The following is a 23151-nucleotide window of genomic DNA, read 5'->3' as shown; positions in this document are numbered from 1 at the left end:
CACACACAACTTACATACTGACATCTCATCGTTATTATTAACTCAATGATATTGTGCCCTAAACTGCATCTATTACCCCTACCCCAACCTTTTCCTTCAGTTTCCTGTCAGCTAAAAGTAGCTTTATGTATCATAATATATAAGCCTAGAATTCATCTTTATCTCTTCATTGTTCTGCATTTAATTCTTTATTCTTCACTCCACTAATAGGCTGTCAGTAAATATCAGTTATGTATTTTACCTCTTAAATAGCTCTTCTGGCTCTCCTCTTGTTAACTTCTCTATCTCCCCTTTAATCATCCCTCAAATTCCTAGAATGTCATTATCACCCATAACATTGTACATTTAAAACTATAAGTAGCTATACTTTTAACTATCACTCATATATTTCCTTTTGCCACTAGTAAAAAGCTCAAATTTCCTTGCCTGACATGAAGAGTTCTTAAAGCATTTGGGCAACCCCCTAGCTTCTAATTATGTCTTTCACATCTTCCCTGATCAACTTGACCTATTTCTCATTCTAGGCACAATGAATCACTTATTATTTTTTTACTACATCTTATATTTTAATGAATAAATACCCTTTCCCTTGCACTCTTCTTGAAGTATTGTTTGCCATCTGATTGTAGCCAACTTACTCTTTTAAACACATTTTTAGTTACTTCCTTCCTTTGCCCATTCCTTAAGACAAAGTAAGTCATTCTTACAAAGAATAAAATGTCCAAGTTATTGTACTTTTTAAAAATAAGGTTCTATGACAATATTATAAATATAGCAAACCCACTAGATTGAGTAACCAAGTTCTCCCACTTTGTATACTTCTACTACACTTCCATTTTATAAGATTAAACATAAAATTTTAAAAGAAGCCTCAAATTAACTAGCTAAATAATTTTGTCGCATATCTTTATATTGCAAGAAAATATTTATAAAAATATCATTATAACTGGCTGGTATTCCACTTTTTTCTTTTAATTTTAAGGATCAATTTTCCTCTTGAATTAAAGTCACTTCCAAGGGAATCCATGCTGACAATAAAACTGTTTGGAATTAACTGTGCAACCAACAATGCAGATTTATTGGCCTGGACCTGTTTCCCATTGTTTCCAAAGGAGTAAGTATATCATTTGTGATTAATAAAGTTCACATCTTAATAAAAACCTTCTTGCCACTAAATATTTTATAGCATATAGCATAATGAGAAAATCTGAAGTTGAGGTAGCTCAATATAAATCATGACTACTAAAAGCAAAACTAAAAAGCAACTTGTAGAAAAGATTTTAGGAATAGACCTCATGCTCAACTTGCCAACTGGGTCACTTAAAATGAAGAGGTATTGGCATGTGCAATTTCAATTGTTTTTCCTTCTCTGACCAGCAATTTCTCTGGATTTAGTGATTCAAAATGATTTAGATCAATGCTGTCACTTAGAAACAATGTCATGGAATTCTGGCTGAAGTAAAATTATAAAATGTAACTGATTTATTGACAACTTATTGGCAAAAAAATCTGGTAGTGTAAGATGATATTTTTCAGAAAAATAAACCAAATATGAGTTTAGGTTTTCTATCAGAACTAATTACCATAATAAAATTAACTATTCATTTTACCAGAGGATTTGGAGCTATTAATACTTAAAATATTTTTTAAGGAAAATTATTGAGGAAAAGCTAGTTCAAATAAATATGCTTAGTTATTTTTAACTGGAAAAAAGTTTCTTTAGAATCAAATTGTGAAATAGAGGACCTTCAAAAATTTACAACCTATATTGTAATTTTAATATTGTTATACCAAAAAAAAATCTACTAGAAATCTGACTATAGAATTGAGGGTAACAGAGGGGAAATGTGACAGATGGAGAATAAAGGGAATGAGGACCCAGTGGTAGAGGATTATTGGTGCCTTGTTGGTGAGCAGAGTGTGGTGACAGACATCTGAAGAGGTGTGAACCTATACTCCTAAATCCTATGCAGTGTTGTAAGCAATGTTAATGCAACAAAAAATAATAATCAAAATAATAATATTATTATTACAAAGAATGTTTCTGCCCTTGCTATTTTGAACAAATAAGATAATCTAAAAATGTCAAGAATTTTCATCAGTTTTTAGCTCCCATACTTAATTGTAAATTATCATCAGAGCAGTCATAATACATTTTTAAATCTTTGTTTCATTTCTTCTGATCTGGGTGTATGTGTGTGTATTATTCTATTATTTGTTTTTACACAATAGTCAGTTTCTACATATGTTTCTTGAGGACAGGGAATGGTTTTATCTTTGTAATATCTGTTATCTATATAGTACATCTGATAAATAAGCTATGAGTAGCTGATTGTTTACTAAAATGAATCAGAAAAATATCAATTCCTATAGGAAACTTAGAATGAAATAAAATTTCCAAAGTCTGTAAGAAACAGTTTAGTTTTAAAAGGAATACCTACTGCTGTTAGCAGATATTTCAAAAATCTGATTTGTGGGCAAAGAACTTTCATTACTCTCTCACAAGAAGCAGCTACACAGGTGCCCTTACTTCTTATGAGTGAGTTTCTTTAAAGCTTCAACTGAGTATTTGTAAGATCTAGCATATTTTCAGAATATTTCTAGCTCTGCATTGAAAACAAATTTCCTGTTTTATTCCCTCCAGTCATGTTACATAACAGGCAATCGATAATGTTAAATATGTAAGGAGTTTGTAATATTTTTATCTCTCAAACTAATCTTCAAGGTGTTTTTATATATGGTTATAATAGTAAAAATACTGCTTCCATGTTGCTATGTCATAGATCACTTACCAACATTTCATATGTGAGTGATTACAGAAAGTCATCATCTTTAAGGCATGCCATCTGGGACTGACACTAGGTCATGTTTTCCTAAAGGAAAATGTCAAAATTGTGGGTGATGAAACATCAGAAAACTTACTCTGTAGAACACTTTGATAAGCGTTGGTAAATATATGTTTAATTTCAATATTGTACAGTTTCTATAATTAGAAAAAAAAAAACAAAATCTGAGGCACTAGGAGAACAAATGGGCCTTTAGATCCCCATTTCCTTAAGCAATAAAATTAAAAAGATTCTTAGGGATATTACAGAATATTTTGAAATATTATAGTAAGCAGTGTAGTACTATTTCTAATGACAGCTTATTCACAATCTCAGAGTAGACAGTGATGAACAGTCCTGCTCATATGTGTTGTGGAGATGGCATTTGAGGTACTGGAATACAACCTAATGCCATCATCTCACCTTTTACTCTGAAATCTATACTCAACCACCAAACCATGTGAAAACAAAATAAAATTCTTTAACAACTATTGATTTCATCTAAGGGCTCAAAGAAGTTAAGCTAATTAGGGCTAGTTAATGGAGAGAGTACAGATGTCCTTCTATAAGTGTGATGTTCCTTCCATGATGTAAAACTACTTCCTGTATCTCCTGCCTTTATTATGTGTTTCTTCATTTGCTTAAATTTAGCTGACTTAATAAACCTTATCACAATAGTAATAAAAATACTACTGGTGGTCCCCACCTGGCTGGATATTAAAGTTTTCATTTTCATCTCTGAGACCACCAACATTCTTACATACATTCTTTGACACCTTAATTCCATTAATCTTTCCCATCATCATGTATTCTATTTACAGAAGTCTACGGAATTTTATTTTCCTATCATACTTGCTATATTTAAAAAGATGTTTAGGTATAGTCCATTATCAGAAGTTAAATTAGCTAACATCAAACACAAGAGAACCCAAAGGTTAATGATAAGTATCATTTGCTCCTGGAATTGCCTTGAAATGTTTGTTGTGTTAGTCCATTTGGAAAGCTAGAAGCTCTTTCTCCATAGGTTTTATAGCTGTGTCCTTCCTACAAATACTTGAATAAATGTTCAGACCTCATTCTGTCCCATTCTGCCTCAGGGTGATTGTGGATCCAAAAACCACTGAGGACAAAAGTAAGAAATACTAATAGATTCTTGAGTCCTCTTATCCTCTGTAGGAGCTAGCTTAGATCATTCAGATTTTCATAGTGAAGCATGGCTAAGGGACATAAAAATAGTAAGTCCATAAATATGACTCATTATATATAGCTTAGATATAAAGAAAGTATAATTACTATATCACACATTTCCTCATGAGTTCCTACCCTGTAACAAATGAGGGAAAAACTTTGTCCATCAATATTAAAAAAGTCAATTCAGTAAATAGTCCTCTTGGAAGTATGCAATTTATTTTGAATAAAATGTTCACTCAGCATTCTAGCAGCCCAATTCTCTTCCTTTGAGAGTACAAGGATAGACAGGATCAAAAAAGAAACATGTCTATTGGCCTAGTGACTTCTGATATTCCAATTAAAAGAAATTTTAAGCTGACAACTGCATATTACAGCTTGTACACCCGTGTGTGGCTCCCCTAGCTTGACCAGTACTTACTGGCTCTGCCTGGGCAGCTTGAGCTCTCCTAGGCACCACAAACCCTCAGGTTTACCTGTACTCCCACTAAACATTCTCCATCCAATCTGCCACATACCCCTCCCTCCCTACTATTAACTGTTTACCATGGGCTGGCATTTATATTTCCATAAATACTATGAAGAAGGTTAACATATGAGCTCTCCAAATTTGGTGTTAAAATACCCCTTCTTTCTCTTGCAATCTCCCTGAAAATCCCAAAATCTCGCTAGATGGAGGGGGGGGAGCCTAAGACTACATGGGGAAGGCTATATTATATACTCTGAGAGACTAAAGCAGAAATCACATTAATAATTTTATAATCTTTACCCTGATTAACCTAACCTCACCTAACTTTCTCCAGGGATGGAGAGATGAAAAAGGGATGATGAAGACTCAATCGCACTAAAAGAATATTCTTGGGTCACATAAAAATAACTGCTTAATACTGTTTATAATTTATACTCCCTTGGGCAGATACTTTCTAACTAAATACAGAATATTGAAATGAAGATGAAATAGGAATATGGATATGGTAAATAAAGGCGGCAGGCCTCGGAATACTAAAGGCTTAAAGAAAACCATATATGTTGGGGTTTTTTTCTTTCATATTTTGTACAGTATATGTTAAATGGTAAAATGGAATTCTATGTTGTTTTCAAAAAGGTTGACTTGATGCTTTAAAGTCCTTATAAACTTAAATTTAATTTTTCTGACTTTCAGTTCTACATTTTTAATTTGGTATATTAAAATCATAGACTTTTCTTAGTGATCACTGGAGTGTTTTACCAATGATCTAATTCAGATATATATCACCAGGTATAGTTTCTCTTTTAATTACCATGTGGATTTATGTTTCTGAAGATGTTGAAACCATCCATGCATTCTTCCTATTTAAAGTCATTCACTATGGTAATTTATAACATATTTTAAAACATTCAGAATATGAATAATTTTTCAAGTTTTGCATAAGAGAGTATTTCCTCTGTGAAGTCCCATAACTATTTTGATTCTGCAGATCATATGCAAATTCACATCTTTTCTTTCCATATATTTAGAGCTCACATCTTTCAAGGTCCTCAGGGATGTTAGCTACTCATGGAGCAAAAAAATATTCTAAAGAGTTAACATCTTTATTCACTTGTCATAACTCCAAGAATGTAAATCTGAGATCCTTAGCCCCATCTTGTAATCACAATTGTTGGAAATTAATAAATGTTACTTGTTGGGAAACTGTTGTGAAAAAATTTTCTCATATGGAAAATAAATGTAGGCATATATGAACATAGCCATGCATGTGTAGTATTAGAAAAAATGAGCTATTTACCAGTCAATAGTTAATCATCATTAATAATTCCCCTAGGCTTGTGGACTATTGCATTTCTCTTCAGGCTACTGAATGAAACCACAAAATAGCTAATTAGATAAACATTCAAAGAAAACATTTTTTGTTGTTAACAGTTTCCTTCATAATATGACTCCTGTATTTCTCTATCTGTCTTCTCTTGCAGCAAATCTATTCGTGGGTCAATGCTATTCAGCATGACATTACAGAGTGAGCCCCTCAGAGAAATGATAGCTCCAGGAGTGTGGGATGCAAGTCAGCCATCCCCATTGACCCTGCAGGTAAGTGCCAGGCTATGAGAGTAAAGTACAAACAGCAAGTGTTGCCAATAAATGGCTTGTTGTCAATGACAGAAAATCTATTGTTCTAGAATCACACATTTATATATATATATATATATATATATATACACACACTTATATAAAGTATACTTATATAAAGTGTGTGTGTATATATATATATATATACTTTCTACATCATCATTCATTCTCCTCACAGGTGTAGTCCCTACAAATTTCTACCACCAAGATACCTGTGAACCATCACCAGGTCTCTTGTGCTCCTCCCTCCCCCTCTCCAGCTAAACGTCTCTGATTTATCGTTAGCCTGCTAGTTTTCTTTTTTCCCCTGACCCCTTGTTTGTCTTCCCTATGTTCCTCCTGTAAGTGAAACTATCTGATATTTTTCTCTTTCCTTCTGACTTATTTTACTAAGCATAATCCCTTCCAGCTCCATCCATGTTGCTGTGAATGGCATGAGTTTATCTTTTTTGATTGCTGAATAGTATTCCATTGTATGTACATATAATTGTCCAACCACTATGGAAAGCTGTGTGGAAGACCCTCAAACTACTGAAAATGGAGCTACCATATGACCCAGCAATTCCACTTCTAGAGATCTACCCAAAGGTGACAAAAACATTAATTCAAAAGGAAACCTACATTCCTATGTTTACTGTAGCACTATTTACAATAGCTAAGATATGGAAACAACCTGAATGCCTAAAAACAGATAACTGGATCAAGAGTCATAATTTTTTTTTTAAGATTTATTTATTTATTTATTTATACAAGAACCGGGATATAGGCCAGATGCACAGGAGGGTGAGAGGATTCACCAGAGACAGAGCAGGAGCAGAACAGGCAGACTCACGAAATACACTGCTGAGCGAAGCAGCGGGCGAGACAGGAGAGGTCTGCCGCGCTACGTGGGACCCTCGCTGGCTGGTTGGGATCAAACCAGCACTGCAGAGGCTGTGGACAGCTTCACAGCACAGTGGTCAACCGCCTGCACCACCAGGGGAGGCCCAAGAGTCATACATTTTAATGATTCTTTTCTTCTAGCATTCTGGAATTTGTAAAACTTCTGTTGCTTTGATTTTGCATTCACTACTCTCAAAGCACTTTTCTTCTGGGTTATACATTAGTAATTTCAAGCCATTCTCCACCAGATACACCAGGAAGGGTGGGAATGGTGTTTTGTCATTAGTATATCCATTATGCACATTCGTTTTCCTTTCCATTGTCTAAAAGCAGTCATTAGTACATATTAACTTAGTGCCTTATTCATACCTTTGTCTGCATTTTTTCCTTAAAATTATGTGATGTTTCCTTATAATCTTGCTATGGCACATTTCCTAAATGACTAACAATTAGCAGAGTAGTAGGAGAGAAATTGCAAACAAAAGTCTATCACACTTTCTTTTTTCTTCTTAAAAGCTTTCTTCTCTCTGATTTGTGTGCATGAATAAAAGTGCTTAAAGACTGTGGGATCTGCCCCTTACTGCTGAAATTTCCTCATTTGTTCACAATTGTAAGTACTTATATTGGTCAGATAACTGAAGCATAGTCATTCCTGTGCTTGGAAAAAACAAGGAATATGGACTTTCTGTCTCTATGGAAAAAAAAACTGGAAACTGCTATCTGGGTAGCACTTTACAGAACAGGATTTCTAAACTTTGGCACCATTGACATTTTGGACCATATACTTATTTCTTTGTGCAGGGGTTAACCTGTGCATTGTAGTAAATTTGCTTCATCTTTGGCTTCTATCCACTTGATGCTGGAAATATTTCCCCTGTTCTGACAATTGAAAATTCCTCCAGATAGTGTCATATGTCCTCTAGGGATAAAATTGCCTTCAAGTGAAGATCAATACTCTTGAAGGTACTAGTGAAATTTCTAGGATCTGGGCCTCCCTGGTGGTGCAAGGAGTTAAGCATCAGCACTATGAAGCTATCTGCAGCAGCTACAGCATGAGTTCGATCCCCGGCCAGGGAGCTACCCACATGATGCAGCAGACCTCTCCTGTCTTGCCTGCTGCTCCCCTCAGCAGTTTATTTCAGTCAGTCTGCCTGTTCTTCTCCCTACTCTGTCTCTGGTGAATCCTCTCACCCCCCACACCTCTGGCCTACATCCCAGCTCTTGTATGCATAAATAAATAAATCTTTAAAAAAATTTCTAGGATCCTGTGTTTCCAGATTTGGGGTGCAAGGAATGCTAAGTAGTTCAGTAAGATGGATGGCAAGATGTTGAAAATGGAAAGAAAAACTAATACTAACATAAGTGTGACTTCCAGACTGAAAAAGAGAGGAATTACCCACCAGTTGGTACCCAAAAATCAACTTTTAATCTGTGGACATATTGCAATATTAGAGTTCAGGGTTAGGGTTAAGGTTAGGGCTAGGGTTAGGGTTCCTTCAATTAACTTCCTTTAATTATTGGGTATGCCTTTTCTCCTTAACCAGACTATACGTTCTCCAAACATGATAGATGTTTTTTACATCCTCCATAACAAATTGTGCTCAAAGGAATTCTAGAGCAAATATATGAACACATAGTTTTGGGCAACTTCTCTTGCATAAAATTAGAACAAAAAGGCAACTGAAAGAAGCTCCAATGATTTTCTCTCAGTGACTCAAGAATCAATCACTATTTAGCTTCATTATATATGAAAAAAGGCAGTTTTAGACAGGGATTCATTTATGTATCAGAAATAAAGAAAATTACTTTATAAGTGAAACACATCAAATAATTTTAGATTTATGTATAGTAATACTTCTGTAATCTCATCCACTATCTTTAGTTTCCTCCACAACCTTGCCTTTTACTTGGACCAACTTAAAATTGAACTAACTCATTAGTTTGTTTTTTTTTTCTTTTTAAAGATTTATTTTTATTTATACAAGAGCTAGGCTACAGGTCAGAGGCATGGGAGGGTGTGAGGATTCACCAGAGACAGAGTGGGGAGCAGAATAGGCAGACAGACCCAAGACACTGCTGAAAGGAGTAATGAGAGAGGCAGGAGAGGTCTGCCATGCCATGTGGGTATCTCCCTGGCCAGTGGGGAATCAAACCCACACTGCAGAGGCTGTGGACAGCTTCACAGTGCAGTGCTCAACCCACTGCACCACCAGGGAGGCCCTCATTAAATAGTTATTATAGAATTTTTGTTCCACGTGTTCTAAAATGTTTGCATACAAAATAAACTAACACATAACATGCTATAACTGTATGCATTTCCCTCTAAGGTACCAAAATTAATCTTTCTGCCAAGAGGCAAAGTTTACTGTAATAATGCTTTGATTTAGCTTATCTATTCTTGCTTCTTTTATCATGGTGAAATTATAAATGACATATGATAACAAAAAAATCATGCCAAAATATAATACAACAAATGTTAGAGGTTTCAGAATAAAATAGCTAAATAAAATATTTTCAAATCATTAAGTTTCAAAATGAGTTCAAACTATAATTCACAGTTTACTTTATAATGCACCTCAACTTTCTCTGAGATCCCAACCTGTAATAGGTAACAGAGTTAAATTATTTCTGTTGATTTTCTAATATGAAAATGAAAATATTGTGTATGATAACCTTAAGCAAATATATAGTATATAGAGCACTACAGTATCTAGCTCATTTATGTACTTTGAAACTGTATTTTTGTGAATTGTTATTTACTAAAATCAAATTATCACAGAAACATGGTTTAATGGAAAGCACTTTGAGTCAGGAGTAAAGGACACCTGCAGTTTAGCCCTATGAATCTGAACTACAGAGTGAAGGCAGAAATATTCTGATTATAGACTTGTAAAACAGATTCATCAGAGAACATATCACTGTCATATCTACAATGTGGTTCTTGGACATATAGAATTCATGAAGTAGAGACAATGTTTTGATTTTCCCAAGTAATTACATGAAAAAGGTAAAATTACCATCTAAAATTTTCATCATTTCAAAATAGAACTGTTTTAATACTAAAAATTTGAAAGGATATGATTTCAGTATTTAAAAATGTAACACATTGAATTTCTTCAAAAATTTGCATATATTTTCTCATATTCTGACAACACTGCTTGTTACTAATTTATGTCATTTGTATACATAATTGAGGATTTATCAAAAAATTAAATACCAAGCCCAAAACTTGATTCTTTAAAACTTATTTTAAAAATTATAAATAGTACAGAAAATTTAGGAATTTTCACTTAATTTCTATAAATCTTAATAATGCATTTCAAGACATTCAATACATGGCAAATCACTTTATTTCAGATCGATTTTCCAACGAACAAATGGGAGTATGTGAACCTTGATTCTGAAGAGAATAGAAGCAATCTGGAAGAACCACCAAAAGAGTGTTTAAAACATATTGCCAAACTTTCACAGAAACAGTCTCCCATACTGTAAGTCACCTAGGTTTTGTGAGTAAATTTTGCCTGCTGTTCATGACATCAGCATTCATACATGAAGCGCTCATATCTTTAGAGAGTGAAACTTCCTTTCCATATTACTGCTTTCATGTCCTAACTTTGCACATTTTATATGTATAATCAATTAATGTTCAGGAGCTAAAATAGTAATATTGTATGATTTTTAAAGAATATTTTTCTGTGATATTTAGCAACTGCTTGACTTTTGTCAGAGGTAAAATGCAAAGATTAAAAATCATTCCATTCATAACAATAATGTAGAAAGTAGTTAAATAGGCAAAAACTTATTTTAGTAGACAGGAAAAGCCAACTAGAATTATCATTACTGATTTTAAAAGAACAGAAGAAAATCATGTTTTAATAGCACCATATTAGTGACTAAGAGCTATTTAAATTTTTTCAAATATTAATTTTCTTAAAACCAAAATACCAGGAAGAGCAATAAGGGAATTAGTGGCATCTATACTTACTACAAGGCAACAGCTAAGCCAGAGCTAATTGTTCTCATTAATGAGAAACCAAAAACATAAAACTAAGAAAGTAAATATGTGTGTATGTGTGTGTGTGTATACACTCACATATATAGTAATAATATATATGATAAAACACTTTACTCCAAGAATAAGAAATCATTTAAAGGTTTTCAACAGGGAGTTATTATGTAATCTGAATACCTTTTTGAATGATCTTTTGACCAAAGGTGAAGGAAGGATTAGAGAGGGAGTAAGAATTGAAGTAAGCAATATAGCAAAAAGATTACTATTTTAGGCCAATGTTGCTGTGACTAGAACTAGGATAATAGCAGGGATATGGGTAGAAAAGGCCAGAATTGGAAATGACTATTTGGAAATTGAGAAACATGACTTGGTGATTAATAATTAGGGGGTAAACCCCTGAGAAACTATGGAATCAAGTTAAGTCAAGAGAGAATCCAAGGTTTTGATTGATCAACTGGACAGATATAGAATCATTCTCTGGAAGAGGACCAAATTTGGGCCATCCACAACTGAGGTACTGAGTATGATCAAATGTTTGGGATAAACTTGTTACAGACCTGTTCTCTAATTTCAGCTCATGTTATTCTTCCTCTTTCACTTTCAGTGATTGGTATCCGTCTCCTCCATGTACTTCAAATGTGATTGTGCTTCTCCCACATGAAAGTCTTTTTATTTGGTGCTCTCTCTACCTTAAATGCTCCTTCCTAGTACTTCACATGGTTGAATCATGTCATTTTGAAGGTTTTTACCTAAGTGTGATTTTCTGAAAGAGGCCTTCTTTTCTGATATCAGTTACCTTATCTGATGAAACTTCTCTTTACTCTCTACCTTCATGATATTATACTCCATACAATCTGTTATTATCTTGTTTATTAATGTGTGTTTTGTCATTGTCTTCATTAATTGTAAGTACTAGAAAGTTAAGGAACCTATACATCTTGTTTATTTACAATTATCTACATTTACAATTCAATTCACTGCCTGACAATAGCATGTGTAAAATAATGTTATAATGAATAAACTTCCTTTGTATAATATCTGGTAAGAAAAGTTAGCTTAAAGTTTGAAGGTGATAGAAATTCTCATAGTCCCCAAGATACATATTTTCATGATTAATTTTACTTGATACTATCATCTTAACTAAAGAAAGCATCTTTTTTGTTAATTACTCAAAAATATAAAAGTCTACATTTAACAAATATGTCATGTTATTGAATAATATATTTATGAGATATTTTAATATGAAAAAAAGATGCCATGCTTTGAAAATTTAATATCAGTTCCTATTTAAGTGAATAATTTACACATAAAACAATGTTTTCTTCCTGTTTCACCTACTCAAATACAATCATTTGTGCTCAGTACAGTACAATTTCATTCTGGACTGTAAAAAAAAGAGAACAACCTTCAGGGTGATAAAATTTGTATTAGAATCAAATTAATTTCAATTTCAAAAATACTAGATTTTATCATTTAGTTGGTAACTTAATTATTCTTTCACATTGATCAAATGTAATTAAAGTCAGGAAGCTTATACTTAATGAAATTCAATAAAGACATAATTACAATATTTGTAAACACTTTTTAAAATTCTTGATGCCAGCTATAAGAGTGTTTCTAGATATAAAGATCCAAGAATAATCCTCCTGATTAAAGAAATATGATACAAGAAAAATAATATGAAGCAAGAGCTTTCAGAAATTGGACAGGACTATAGGTGAGTCCATTAATAAAGTGGCTTTTAGAGCCCAGAGGCACTTTCTACATCATGAATTTGAGGGATAAAATCAAAGAAGAGTATCCAGACCTTGTTGAGATTAACAGAAAAAAATTCAGAGATCAGAGGCAGCTGGTATTTATAAAGTATAATACTAAAGAGAAGGAAGGTATATAAAGTAGGAGCTACAGAAATATATATTGTAATCCCCTTAATATTAAATTGAGTATTAAGCTAATCATAAGCAGGCAGACATTTTATGGGTCTGGCAAAAGAACCATTACATGGAGATGTGAAATAAATGTATATTCCAGAGGTTGCAAAATGCTGGGAGACAAAGAAAATCTGACCAGTAAGAATGAAGAAAGATCACAGAAACCCAGGCATTTAGTAAAGAAACCAAAAAGATGCTTATTAGGAGGAAGTGTACTCTAACCCAAGATCAAGGACCATTCTAGGTATAACTTAACAAACAGTATGAACAGATCTCAAAAGGATTAAATTGATCTGCTAGTAGTTAAACTATGGAAACAATGAAACATTCAATACCCAAAACATAGCAAAATGCAGACTCTCAATAGTTCATTATAGATGCTTTTTTAATATAGCATTTTAAATGTTCAGTGTATGAACTATAATTGCTAGACATGTGAAGTCAAGAATAACAATAGAGGGCCTCCCTGGTGGCGCAGCGGTTGAGCGCTGGGTTGCGAAGCTGCCCGCGGCCTCTGCAGCGCTGGTTCGATCCCCAGCTGCTCCCCGGCCACCGGAGGAGGGTCCCACATGGCACGCAGACCTCTCCTGCCGCCCGCTGCTCCCCTCAGCAGTGTACTTCGGTCCTTCTGCCTGCTCTGCTTCCCGCTCTGGATCTGGTGAATTCTCTCACCCTCCTGCGCTTCTGACTGTTCCCAGTGCTTATACAAATAAATAAAAATAAATAAATCTTTAAAAAAAAAAAAAAAGAATAACAATAGACCAGTACTGGGAGGGAGGTAGTGACAGAAATTAATAGACACAGATCCAAAGATTTTTAAATTAGTAGACAATTATTTCAATTATTACACAGACATCTATAGGTATATGAGAAAAAATATGTGACATCTCAGTAAAGAAATGAAAATTTTAGAACAAAATGATATCTAAATATTAAGTCACTTTTTTTAAAATTTTAATAGACTGCATAATGAAGAAAGAACAAAAATTATCCATGCTAAAATATAGAAAGTAAAAAAACATTCTGAAAATAGTGATAGAAAAAATATTTGAGACCTATGGCATATGAAGCAATGTAACATATATATGTAATATATATGTGTTATATATGTGTATAATGTATAATTTAACATATATGTTACATGCATATATAGGCACAGAGGAGAGGAGATAGTCAAAATTTTACAAATTTGATTTACAAATCAACACAAGTATATAAGAAATTTAGCAATTCATGCATGTGCACACACACAACCAAACACATTACAGTCAAATCTCTAAAATTCCTAAAATGTTGAGGATAAAAATTTTAAATCCATCAGAGAAAATGAACAAATTATACAGTTGGGGAGACTTATTATAATGACTGCAAATTTTAAAATGAGAAACAATGAAAGTCAGTGATTAGGGCATTACCTTGCCTCTTGAAGGGGAAAAGAAATGTCAACTTAGATTTCTGTAACAGCAAAATTATATTTCAAAAGTGAGGTAACATGAAGAGATTTCAGTTAAAGAAAATTGAAACTTATCAGCTCCTCTTTACTATAAGAAATCTTATAGGAAATGTTTCAAACTAAATTACACTAGATGGAAACTCAAATCTACTATAAATAAATAGCAGCAAGGAAAAAAATAGGTAGATAACAAAAATACTTTTATTTATTCATTTTTTAATTTCTTTTAAAAATAGTTAACTATTAAAGCAAAAATGATCACCATGTGGCCTCCCCTGGGGGCGCAGTGGTTGAGCACTGGGCCGCGAAGCTGCCCGAAGCCTCTGCAGCACCAGTTCGATCCCCAGCCACCGGCGAGGGTCCCACATGGTGAAGCAGACCTCTCCTGCCACGCTCGCTTCTCCCCTCAGCAGTGTATTTCGTCAGTGTGCCTGTTCTGTTCCCTGCTCTGGCTCTGGTGAATTCTCTCACCTTCCAGCGCTTCTGACTATACCCAGTGCTTATATAAATAAATAAATAAACAAATCTTAAAAAAAAATCACAATGAACTGCTGTGTTTACGATACATAAAATAAAATGTGTAACAACAAAACCAACGAGAAATAGGAGTATATTGCTAAGGTCCCATTGTATATGTCAATCAGTATAATAATGATTCATGGTTGACGCTGATATTCTAAAAAGTTTATTATAATCTCTAGAGAAACTACATCACATAAATTTTAAGGATATATTTCAAAACCAAGAAGGAGATTAAAATAAAAATTAAAAAATAATTTAAAAAATTCAAAACAAATAAGGGAACAAGAAAGGAGATGGACATAAGAAAAGTAATATCATTATGATTGCATTAAACTCAGCCATGTTAATAGCATGTTAGATGTAAATATAATAGAAATTTCAATTAAAAGGCAGAAATCATCAGTCTACATTACAAAGGCAGTATCTAACGTCATCCCATTTAGAGACATATTTTAAAATGTAAGAATATGGCTATATTAAAGTTGAAAGAATGAAAAATATAAAAGGAAAATAAATCCATCCCAATAGATTTTAAGAGAAATATTTTACAAATTCAAGTCATGTTTAAAAACTTATAAAATTAGAATCAGTATGTAACTTCCTTAACCTTAAAATCTATAGTTAAATCTAAACCTATGGAAAAATATAGTTGGAAGTCATAGCCAATACCCTATGGCAAGGAAAAAATTAAGATACAATAGTTCTAAAGAAAGAAATAAAACTGTCTCTATTTTTAGATGACATGATTATATAAGGTGATAGCATGGAGATCAGTTTACAAAATGCAGAGTAATTATCCAGTGGATAATAAAAAAATAAAGTTTATTTTAAAATTTATTTTACCTCTATACTAAAAAGTACAAAATTTGTAACAGAAATTAAAAGAAACCTAAATAAATAATAGGATATACCAAGTCATTGATTCTATCCAGTTAGTGGTAGGTACCACTCTTTAGATACCACTATTGACAATTTAGAATAGACAGTATTTTTAAATGAAGAAAGTCAAGTATTGGCAAGAATGTGATACAACTTAAACTATCATGCCCTTCATACAAGAACAAAAAAATTTACAAACACTTCATAAAATAGTTTGGAAATTTCTTTAAAAGGCAAACAAACACCTGCCATATAACCCAGTCATCCTTTCCTCAGTACTTCTAGGAAAAAATAAAAAAAATGACCATGTAAAAACTTGCACAAAAATGTTCAAAGCAATGTTAAATTCATAAAATCCCCCAAACAGGAAACAACTCAAATTTCTATCAAATAAAAAAAGTCTAAGTAAATTGTGTTATAATCATGCAAAGTACTAATACTCATTAATTAAGAGGAATAAATGACAATATGGACAATTAACATTATCCTCGGTGGAAAAAGGCCATAATTAAAAGGATATTTACCTAATAATTCACTTATGTGAAGTTCAAAAATAAGCAATATTAATTTGAAGTGAAAGAAACTATACCAGTGCTTGCATCTGATGGCATGAGAATACCACTTCATACCTTGATAAGACTTTCATCCACTATATGTATTGGTCAAACTTTACTGAACTGAAACCGTGCATTTCCTTTTATGTAAATTACCTCCACTAAGAGAAGGCAAATGGGGGAAAACACACAATATTCAATATTGGAAAAAAAGGAATTTAATCAGAATAAAATAATCTATTTTAGTAATTTTGTTATGGAAATTTTTCTTCAGAGGGCTTTCTGGTGGGAAAGGTAGTGACAAAAGAAAAGTTCCAACATACATAAAACATCACCTATTATCCAATCTTTTTATTTTGAAGATGAAGGTGGTGTCAAAAAAAAAGCTGTGAATAAATATTCACCTTTAAAATACTTTAATAGATCTCATCACCCTTCTTGGGAATTTTAGTTAATCTAAACTAAGCAAAAGATTGTCAGTTTGGAGGAGACAGTATTCAAAAGCTGTCATTGTCATGTGAAAAATGCTGTCCTCCAGTTGAACTGTGGTTCTGAATGCTTCTGCTGCAATCACTCCTTGGCCTTTTGGCTAAGATCAAGTGTAGTAACTGAATGTTTCTGCTGGAGTGTGAGCAAAACACTACAAACTGTTAGAGTCAATGTCCTCACTCCTAGATTAAAACCTTCTGTTTGAGACACTCTCCAAGGGGAAATATTTAGCATTTAAGTTAAAATTCACTGGCATTTTAAATCCAAACTTTGAGCAAACTGAGAATTTAAAGCAAGAATTTAGGGATAAAAAGATATATTTCTGCAATCTGCAGTGAATCACCTGAACTCTGATGAAACTTGCTCTAAGATGAGAACTACTGTCTTTAAAATATGCTACTTTTTCACAAGGGCCTCTTGGATCGAAGTTAATTTGTAAAGAAAGTAAAAAAGTTAACAGTTGATTTGCCTCTGTTCTAAGTATTATAGGTTGCAGGTTTCAGATAAAGACTTAACCCTAAAGAAGACAGAGATTTTGCTAACCAAAATGACATTTTCTAAAAAATGGAAAGAATAGGACGGAGAAAAAAGAAATCATCTAAACAATAGTTTTATATTTTATTTTCTGCAAGAGAGTAAAATGAGTTGTAAATGCACTGATAAAATAACCTATCACACTATCCCAAGAAGATAAAGGACTTGTTTTCTAAAACAAACTAAAAGAAAATACAAAGAATTAGGGTAAAGTTTTGTACTGTGTGTTTACTGCAACAGTGGTCAGTATAGCCAACTCCAGTAAATTAGTTTCCAATCTGGTTTCACAGACTCTCTGAGGAAAAGAGAAGATACCTGTGGTATTATCGCTTCTACTGTAATAATGAAAACTGCTCCCTTCCTTTGGTCCTGGGTAGTGCCCCAGGATGGGATGAAAACACAGTGTCAGAAATGCATGCCATTTTGAAAAGATGGAAATTTTCTCATCCTTTGGAAGCACTTGGGCTTTTGACATCCAGGTAAGAATTGCATAACAAGAATTATATTACTAATTATGAAAGGTTTGTTCAAAGAAAAAAAAAATGGACCATATGATTCATTCAAAAGCTTTTCTGTTTGTTACCAAGTTCGATAGCTATGCGTACGAATGTAGCTAAATATTATAGTAGAGTGTACCATTAGTATGCTAATGATAATAATAAAATGAAAAAATCTATCCTTTATATATTCTCCAGAACTTCCTGCAATAAAATGTAGGAGTAGGGGTTTCTATGGGAGAATGGAGGAATGGTGTATTCTATGCAAGGAGAAGCATGTGGGAACCAGTGTGGTAGGTGAATGTGGTTTGGGAGATGCAGGTTTTCATTGACTTCCATTTTATTTTCAAACCCAAAAAGAGATATTTTAAGTCTGTCTTGATAGCGTTAACTCACTGATGCCTTGAAGAAAGCCTGCAATCTCTAGATCCAGAGATGAATTGTGAAATCTAGCTTTATTCTGAATTCCCTTTTAAGGTTGTGAGGCAAGGAAAAAGGTGGCAAAGAGATGACACAAAGGACTTTTTAAACTGATTTCAGTTTATTTTAAAAATAGTGCCCTTGGGATAACTAATAGGAAAATGTGGGTTTTTTTCCCCCAGTATTTTCAGTTACTTATTTCCTCTCAATCTGCTAAATTCAAAGTTTACAAATCATTTTGGAAACTTATTTTTTTTGGTGCCATTCACATTGAAGATTTACCTAGTAAAATAAATGTTTCTCTTTGTTGAGCTTGGAGCTTCTTCCTTCTTTCTAAAGCTTCCTTTGTGGAGCTTTTCCTGATCTTGCCAAATCACATTGATCACTTCTGTCTAGTACATTACTCTATTACTTCATAAGTGACATTTTATTTGTATATTTACATGCAACATGTGAAACATGGCATTTTAGCACATGTTAGACTCAGAGCTACTTAGGTAACAGTTCATCTTAGTGTTTCCGTATTCCAAAGTCTTAATGATATCGAGGAAATTGTAATTACTCAATATTAAATCAATAACTTTCTAAGACTGATTATGATTATACATGCCTTACGTTAGCATTTAAATTACAAGTTATTTGAGGGAATTATTGATGATATTTATTTTACCCATAACCTTGTACAGTTGAATGAATTAATGAAGTAATAAGGGAATCAATGAACAAATGATTGGATCACTCACAGTGCATGCCATGTTTTAAAAACCCTGATGGAAAAGATAAGTTCTCAATTCTACCTTATTTCTAAATTCTTTTCTTGATTTGGATATATAAGAATAGCCAAAATTTGTAAAATTATTTGTTTTATTCTTATATTTTTCCTCAGGTAAGACTTAGAATATTAGTACAACCACCATTTTGCCATCTCTGAACTGATTATCTGATAGAAAGTAGGTTCAAAATATGAAGGTAACAATTCACAGAAAGGAAAAACTATTGGCAAGTCATATATTTGATAAATGCATTGTACCCAGAATATATAAATACTCTTACAACTCAAATGATAAATAACCCAGTTTTAAAGTTGACAAAGGATCTGAGTAGAAAATTCTACAAAGAAATATACAAATGTCCAATAACACCTGAAAACATATTCATATGATTAACCATTAGGAAGAGCTGCTTTATGAACCAATAGTTTAACTCTTGAATATATTCAAGATAAATGTGAAATATGTCTCCTGAAAATTCATACACAAATGTTCAGATTAGCTTTATTCATAGTAATCAAAAAGTAAAAATAACCCAAATGTCTATCAAATAATGAATGTGTAAATAAAATATGGTCTATCCAACAATGTACTACTTTTTGATAGTCAACAGGAATGAATACTAATTTATGTTATTATGAATGAATCTGGAAAACATTATGCTAATGAAAGAAGCTAGCCACAAAAGACCACATAGAGGTCTTTCTATATTAGTTTTTTATATTTATACCATGTTTATAATAATTGTGCAGAATAGGCAAATCGATAGAGAAAGAGAGATTAGTGGTCTCGTAGGGCTCGTTGATGTTGGGGGAAAACAGGGATGACTATTAATGGGAATGAGGGTTTTCTTGATTATGGTTATACAACTCAGGGAACATACTAAAAACAATTGAATTGTACACTTTTAATTAGTGAATTATATGGCATTTGAATTATATCTTAATAAAGCTGTTGAAATTACTAAAGAATAATTGTAAAGGTGAAGTCCTTTATATGAATTTTATCTCTAAAGTATACTTTTTTAATGGGGTAACCTTCTGAAGTTCTTAAAGGGTCAATTGGGTTTTACTTGGCAATTAGTAATATTTTATTAAGATGTACCTTGCTCTATGCTTTAAAGACATTTAAATGTGTCAACTATTATTTTCTCTAAAGTTCATGGAATACTTCTTACAGTAGTATTCAGGATGAACATTATAATGCTGCTTAATTTTCTTGTTCATGAAGTAAATGGATTAACTGGAGGAATTTCAGTATTCTCTGATCCATGATAACTAAACATAATTCAAATTATAATAAGCCTACTCTTCCTAAACAGATGCTAAAAATGTATCTGACTCAATGTTTTACGAATACATATAACATGTTATTTAATGCCCCTTATTCCTACCTCATTTTAATATCCATAGTAATCCTACAAAGCAAATGCCATTATTAAAATTTTACCTGTGTGGAAATTGAGGCTTGCATGAGTTAAGTTATTTAATGTGTCACTAAGGAATGTGGAGTAGCTGCGTTAAATCTAGGTACCTATGAGATGTGACATTTGCAATCTTAACTTCTATGCTTTACACTATTCCTACATAAATAGTCTAAGCTATTTACATATTAAATATGCATTACTAAAATAGTTTTATTGTAGTAAATAGAAGTACTTAACTATATTATGCCCAAATATTTCTATTTCTTGTAATTTCTTTTTTTATATAATCATACTTTAAGAGGTTATAAGGACTATTTCAAGTACAGTGTTACTTAGTAAGCTTTGTTCAGGGAACTTAGTAGAAACTTGATTTATTTGCATATTGGATAGTTCCTTATGATACATTAAAGAAGGTCACTTGAAAAGATTGGAAAATTTTCATTGTACTCATCCTATGACTCCCACTCTCAGTTTAACTGAACTATTAAAAAACTTGAGGACAAGCTGTTTCCAGAAATGAACTTTTCAGCTCCTCTAAATTAGAAAGCTGACTTTTCTGAGAACAAACATTATGTGCTTGTTGAATTGCCAGAGTGAGTTCTTCAGAGATTTGAAATTTTTTCTCTTTTGAATAATCTATTTTTCCCAATGGCTTAACCTCTTGAGAACTGTTATGCTCTCTTTCTAGTTTAGAGAATTTTTAATATTCCTGTTTACTTAGTCCTGTCTAAAATTCACCACCTCTTTTTGATTTGTTTTTAGGAGGAGACATTTTGACATTTAATTTACCTAGTGTGGGCCATTGGGTGCTAATATTTCCACCACCTAGTGCCCAGTAGTGTTCTCACTGTGTGCTAATACTTCCATTAGAGAATCTGATGATGTCAGAAATCCAGAGACAGGGGTTAAGGTCTGTGGTTCTTGGCAGATGGCTGCTATTTTCTTGACCTCTCTGATGCATAGGTGCAATTAGTTAACTGCTAATAATAAGCAGAAATTATCCGAGGAATTAAAAGGCAGTTCGAGGAAAGTAGTCATTTAAAAATAGCAATTCTGAATTGGTGTCAGAGGATTACATCAGAAGCTTAAATAAAAATTTGACAAGGTACCAGAACTTGCCATCCCACATGATGTAAAATTACTGTTTTGCAGGAAGAATTGCAATACTTAACAGGCAGTTTCTTAGTTTCCAAAATCAGATTCCTTGGAAAAAATATTCCACCAATAAGTCTGTAACAAACCACTATATTCTTTATTGTAGAGATTAATTTATTCTGAAGCCTTTTTTGACTTTAATTACAAAAATGCAAAAAGGAATATGGAAAAGGGAGACAGCTATAACTTCTACATTTTACTAAATAATTGTGTGATAGATGATGGTGCACCTTTTCCATTTATTTATTGAACAAAAATATATGTATTTGGAAATAGACAAGTAATGAAGCAAAGAGAAAGAATAAATCATAGTGAATTTTTCTAAGAAACAATTTAGAGGGAAAGACTTAAGCTAGAGATAATCACACAATATATTCTATAATCAATGTACTAAATGCCATATGTACTCTAAAGAGAAAGGGGAACAGTCTTTCAGAGTACGTAAGGAAAGTCTCACAAAGGAATTGAATTCTGACTTAAAGTATTTATAGGAATTTCCTGAGTGGAGAAAAGAGGAAATGGCATTCCAACAAGAAAGGCTAGCATGTTGCCCCTGGCATTTTACTTGGGGAAGTACCACAATCAGATTAATGCCATACAAGTATAATGTTGACATTAGGTGAATGATGGACTGAAAAAAAAATTAAAAGTACCTTATAGGATAAAATAATTTTAAGAACATTCAACTAATGCTACCAGCCATTCTTATCATCCTCTTTATCTTAATTATAATTTTAAGATAATTTAGAGTTTTCAGATTCTTTCAGTGCCAAAATGTAAATATCAGCAAAGTATGGGAATTATTTCTGTTTGCTTAAAAAATATAAATTCACTTGTCAAAATTTATAGCATAATATTTAATATCTTAATAAATATTTCATAATTGATTACTGACATACAGTTTACAAAACACCTCCATAAGATGTTACATGACTTGATCTACAAAACAATCTCTTATTAATATTACTACCAACATCTACAATTTCCTCCAGTCTACTAATCTTCATTTTACAGGTGAAGAAATTAAAACCCAACATGTCCATTCATTCACTCTACAGCTATTTATTGATAGCTTACTCATGTTAGGAACCTCACTGGAGGGCCTCCCCTGCTGGTGCAGTGGTTGAGCGCTGGATTGCGAGGCTGCCCACAGCCTCTGCAGCACCAGTTCAATTCCTGGCCACCGGCGAGGGTCCCACAAAAAAAAAAAAAAGGAACCTCACTGGACCCTATAGCTATTTATAGCATATTAAGCAAAAATAAATAATGTCCTGCCTTCTGGAATTATAGTCTACTGAAGTTGAGGCGAAATAGCCCTTATGGAATTATAAATATAAAACAACATGTGGTAGAACAACTCTAAATGAAAGGTACAGGGTTCTCTGATGACATATAACAAAGAAACCAAACTTTCTTCAAAGTTGGAAAAGTCTTTCTGAGAAAGGTATGTTTGAGCTCAGATACATAGGTGAGTGGCAATGATTTGGTGAAAGAAGAAGATAAGAGTGTT

At 32.9% G+C, this 23151-nt stretch overlaps 1 protein-coding gene across 1 annotated transcript in view; it reads left to right on the top strand.

Moving 5' to 3' along the window:
* The window catches only part of PIK3C2G (phosphatidylinositol-4-phosphate 3-kinase catalytic subunit type 2 gamma), a 312676-nt gene that overhangs the window by 65115 nt on the left and 224410 nt on the right, over positions 1–23151 (top strand). Inside the window, exons 12-15 of the mRNA XM_054696764.1 lie at positions 983–1114; positions 5964–6078; positions 10357–10487; positions 17664–17852. Coding sequence (XP_054552739.1) covers positions 983–1114; positions 5964–6078; positions 10357–10487; positions 17664–17852 — 567 coding nt within the window. The remainder of the gene's footprint in view (positions 1–982; positions 1115–5963; positions 6079–10356; positions 10488–17663; positions 17853–23151) is intronic.

Source organism: Talpa occidentalis, unplaced genomic scaffold, assembly GCF_014898055.3.
Source record: "Talpa occidentalis isolate TD23 unplaced genomic scaffold, MPIMG_talOcc4v2.1 talOcc4.16, whole genome shotgun sequence".
Lineage (NCBI taxonomy): Eukaryota > Metazoa > Chordata > Mammalia > Eulipotyphla > Talpidae > Talpa > Talpa occidentalis.
Note: the sequence above shows the minus strand (reverse complement) of the source record. Positions and strands in the feature narration are given on the sequence as shown.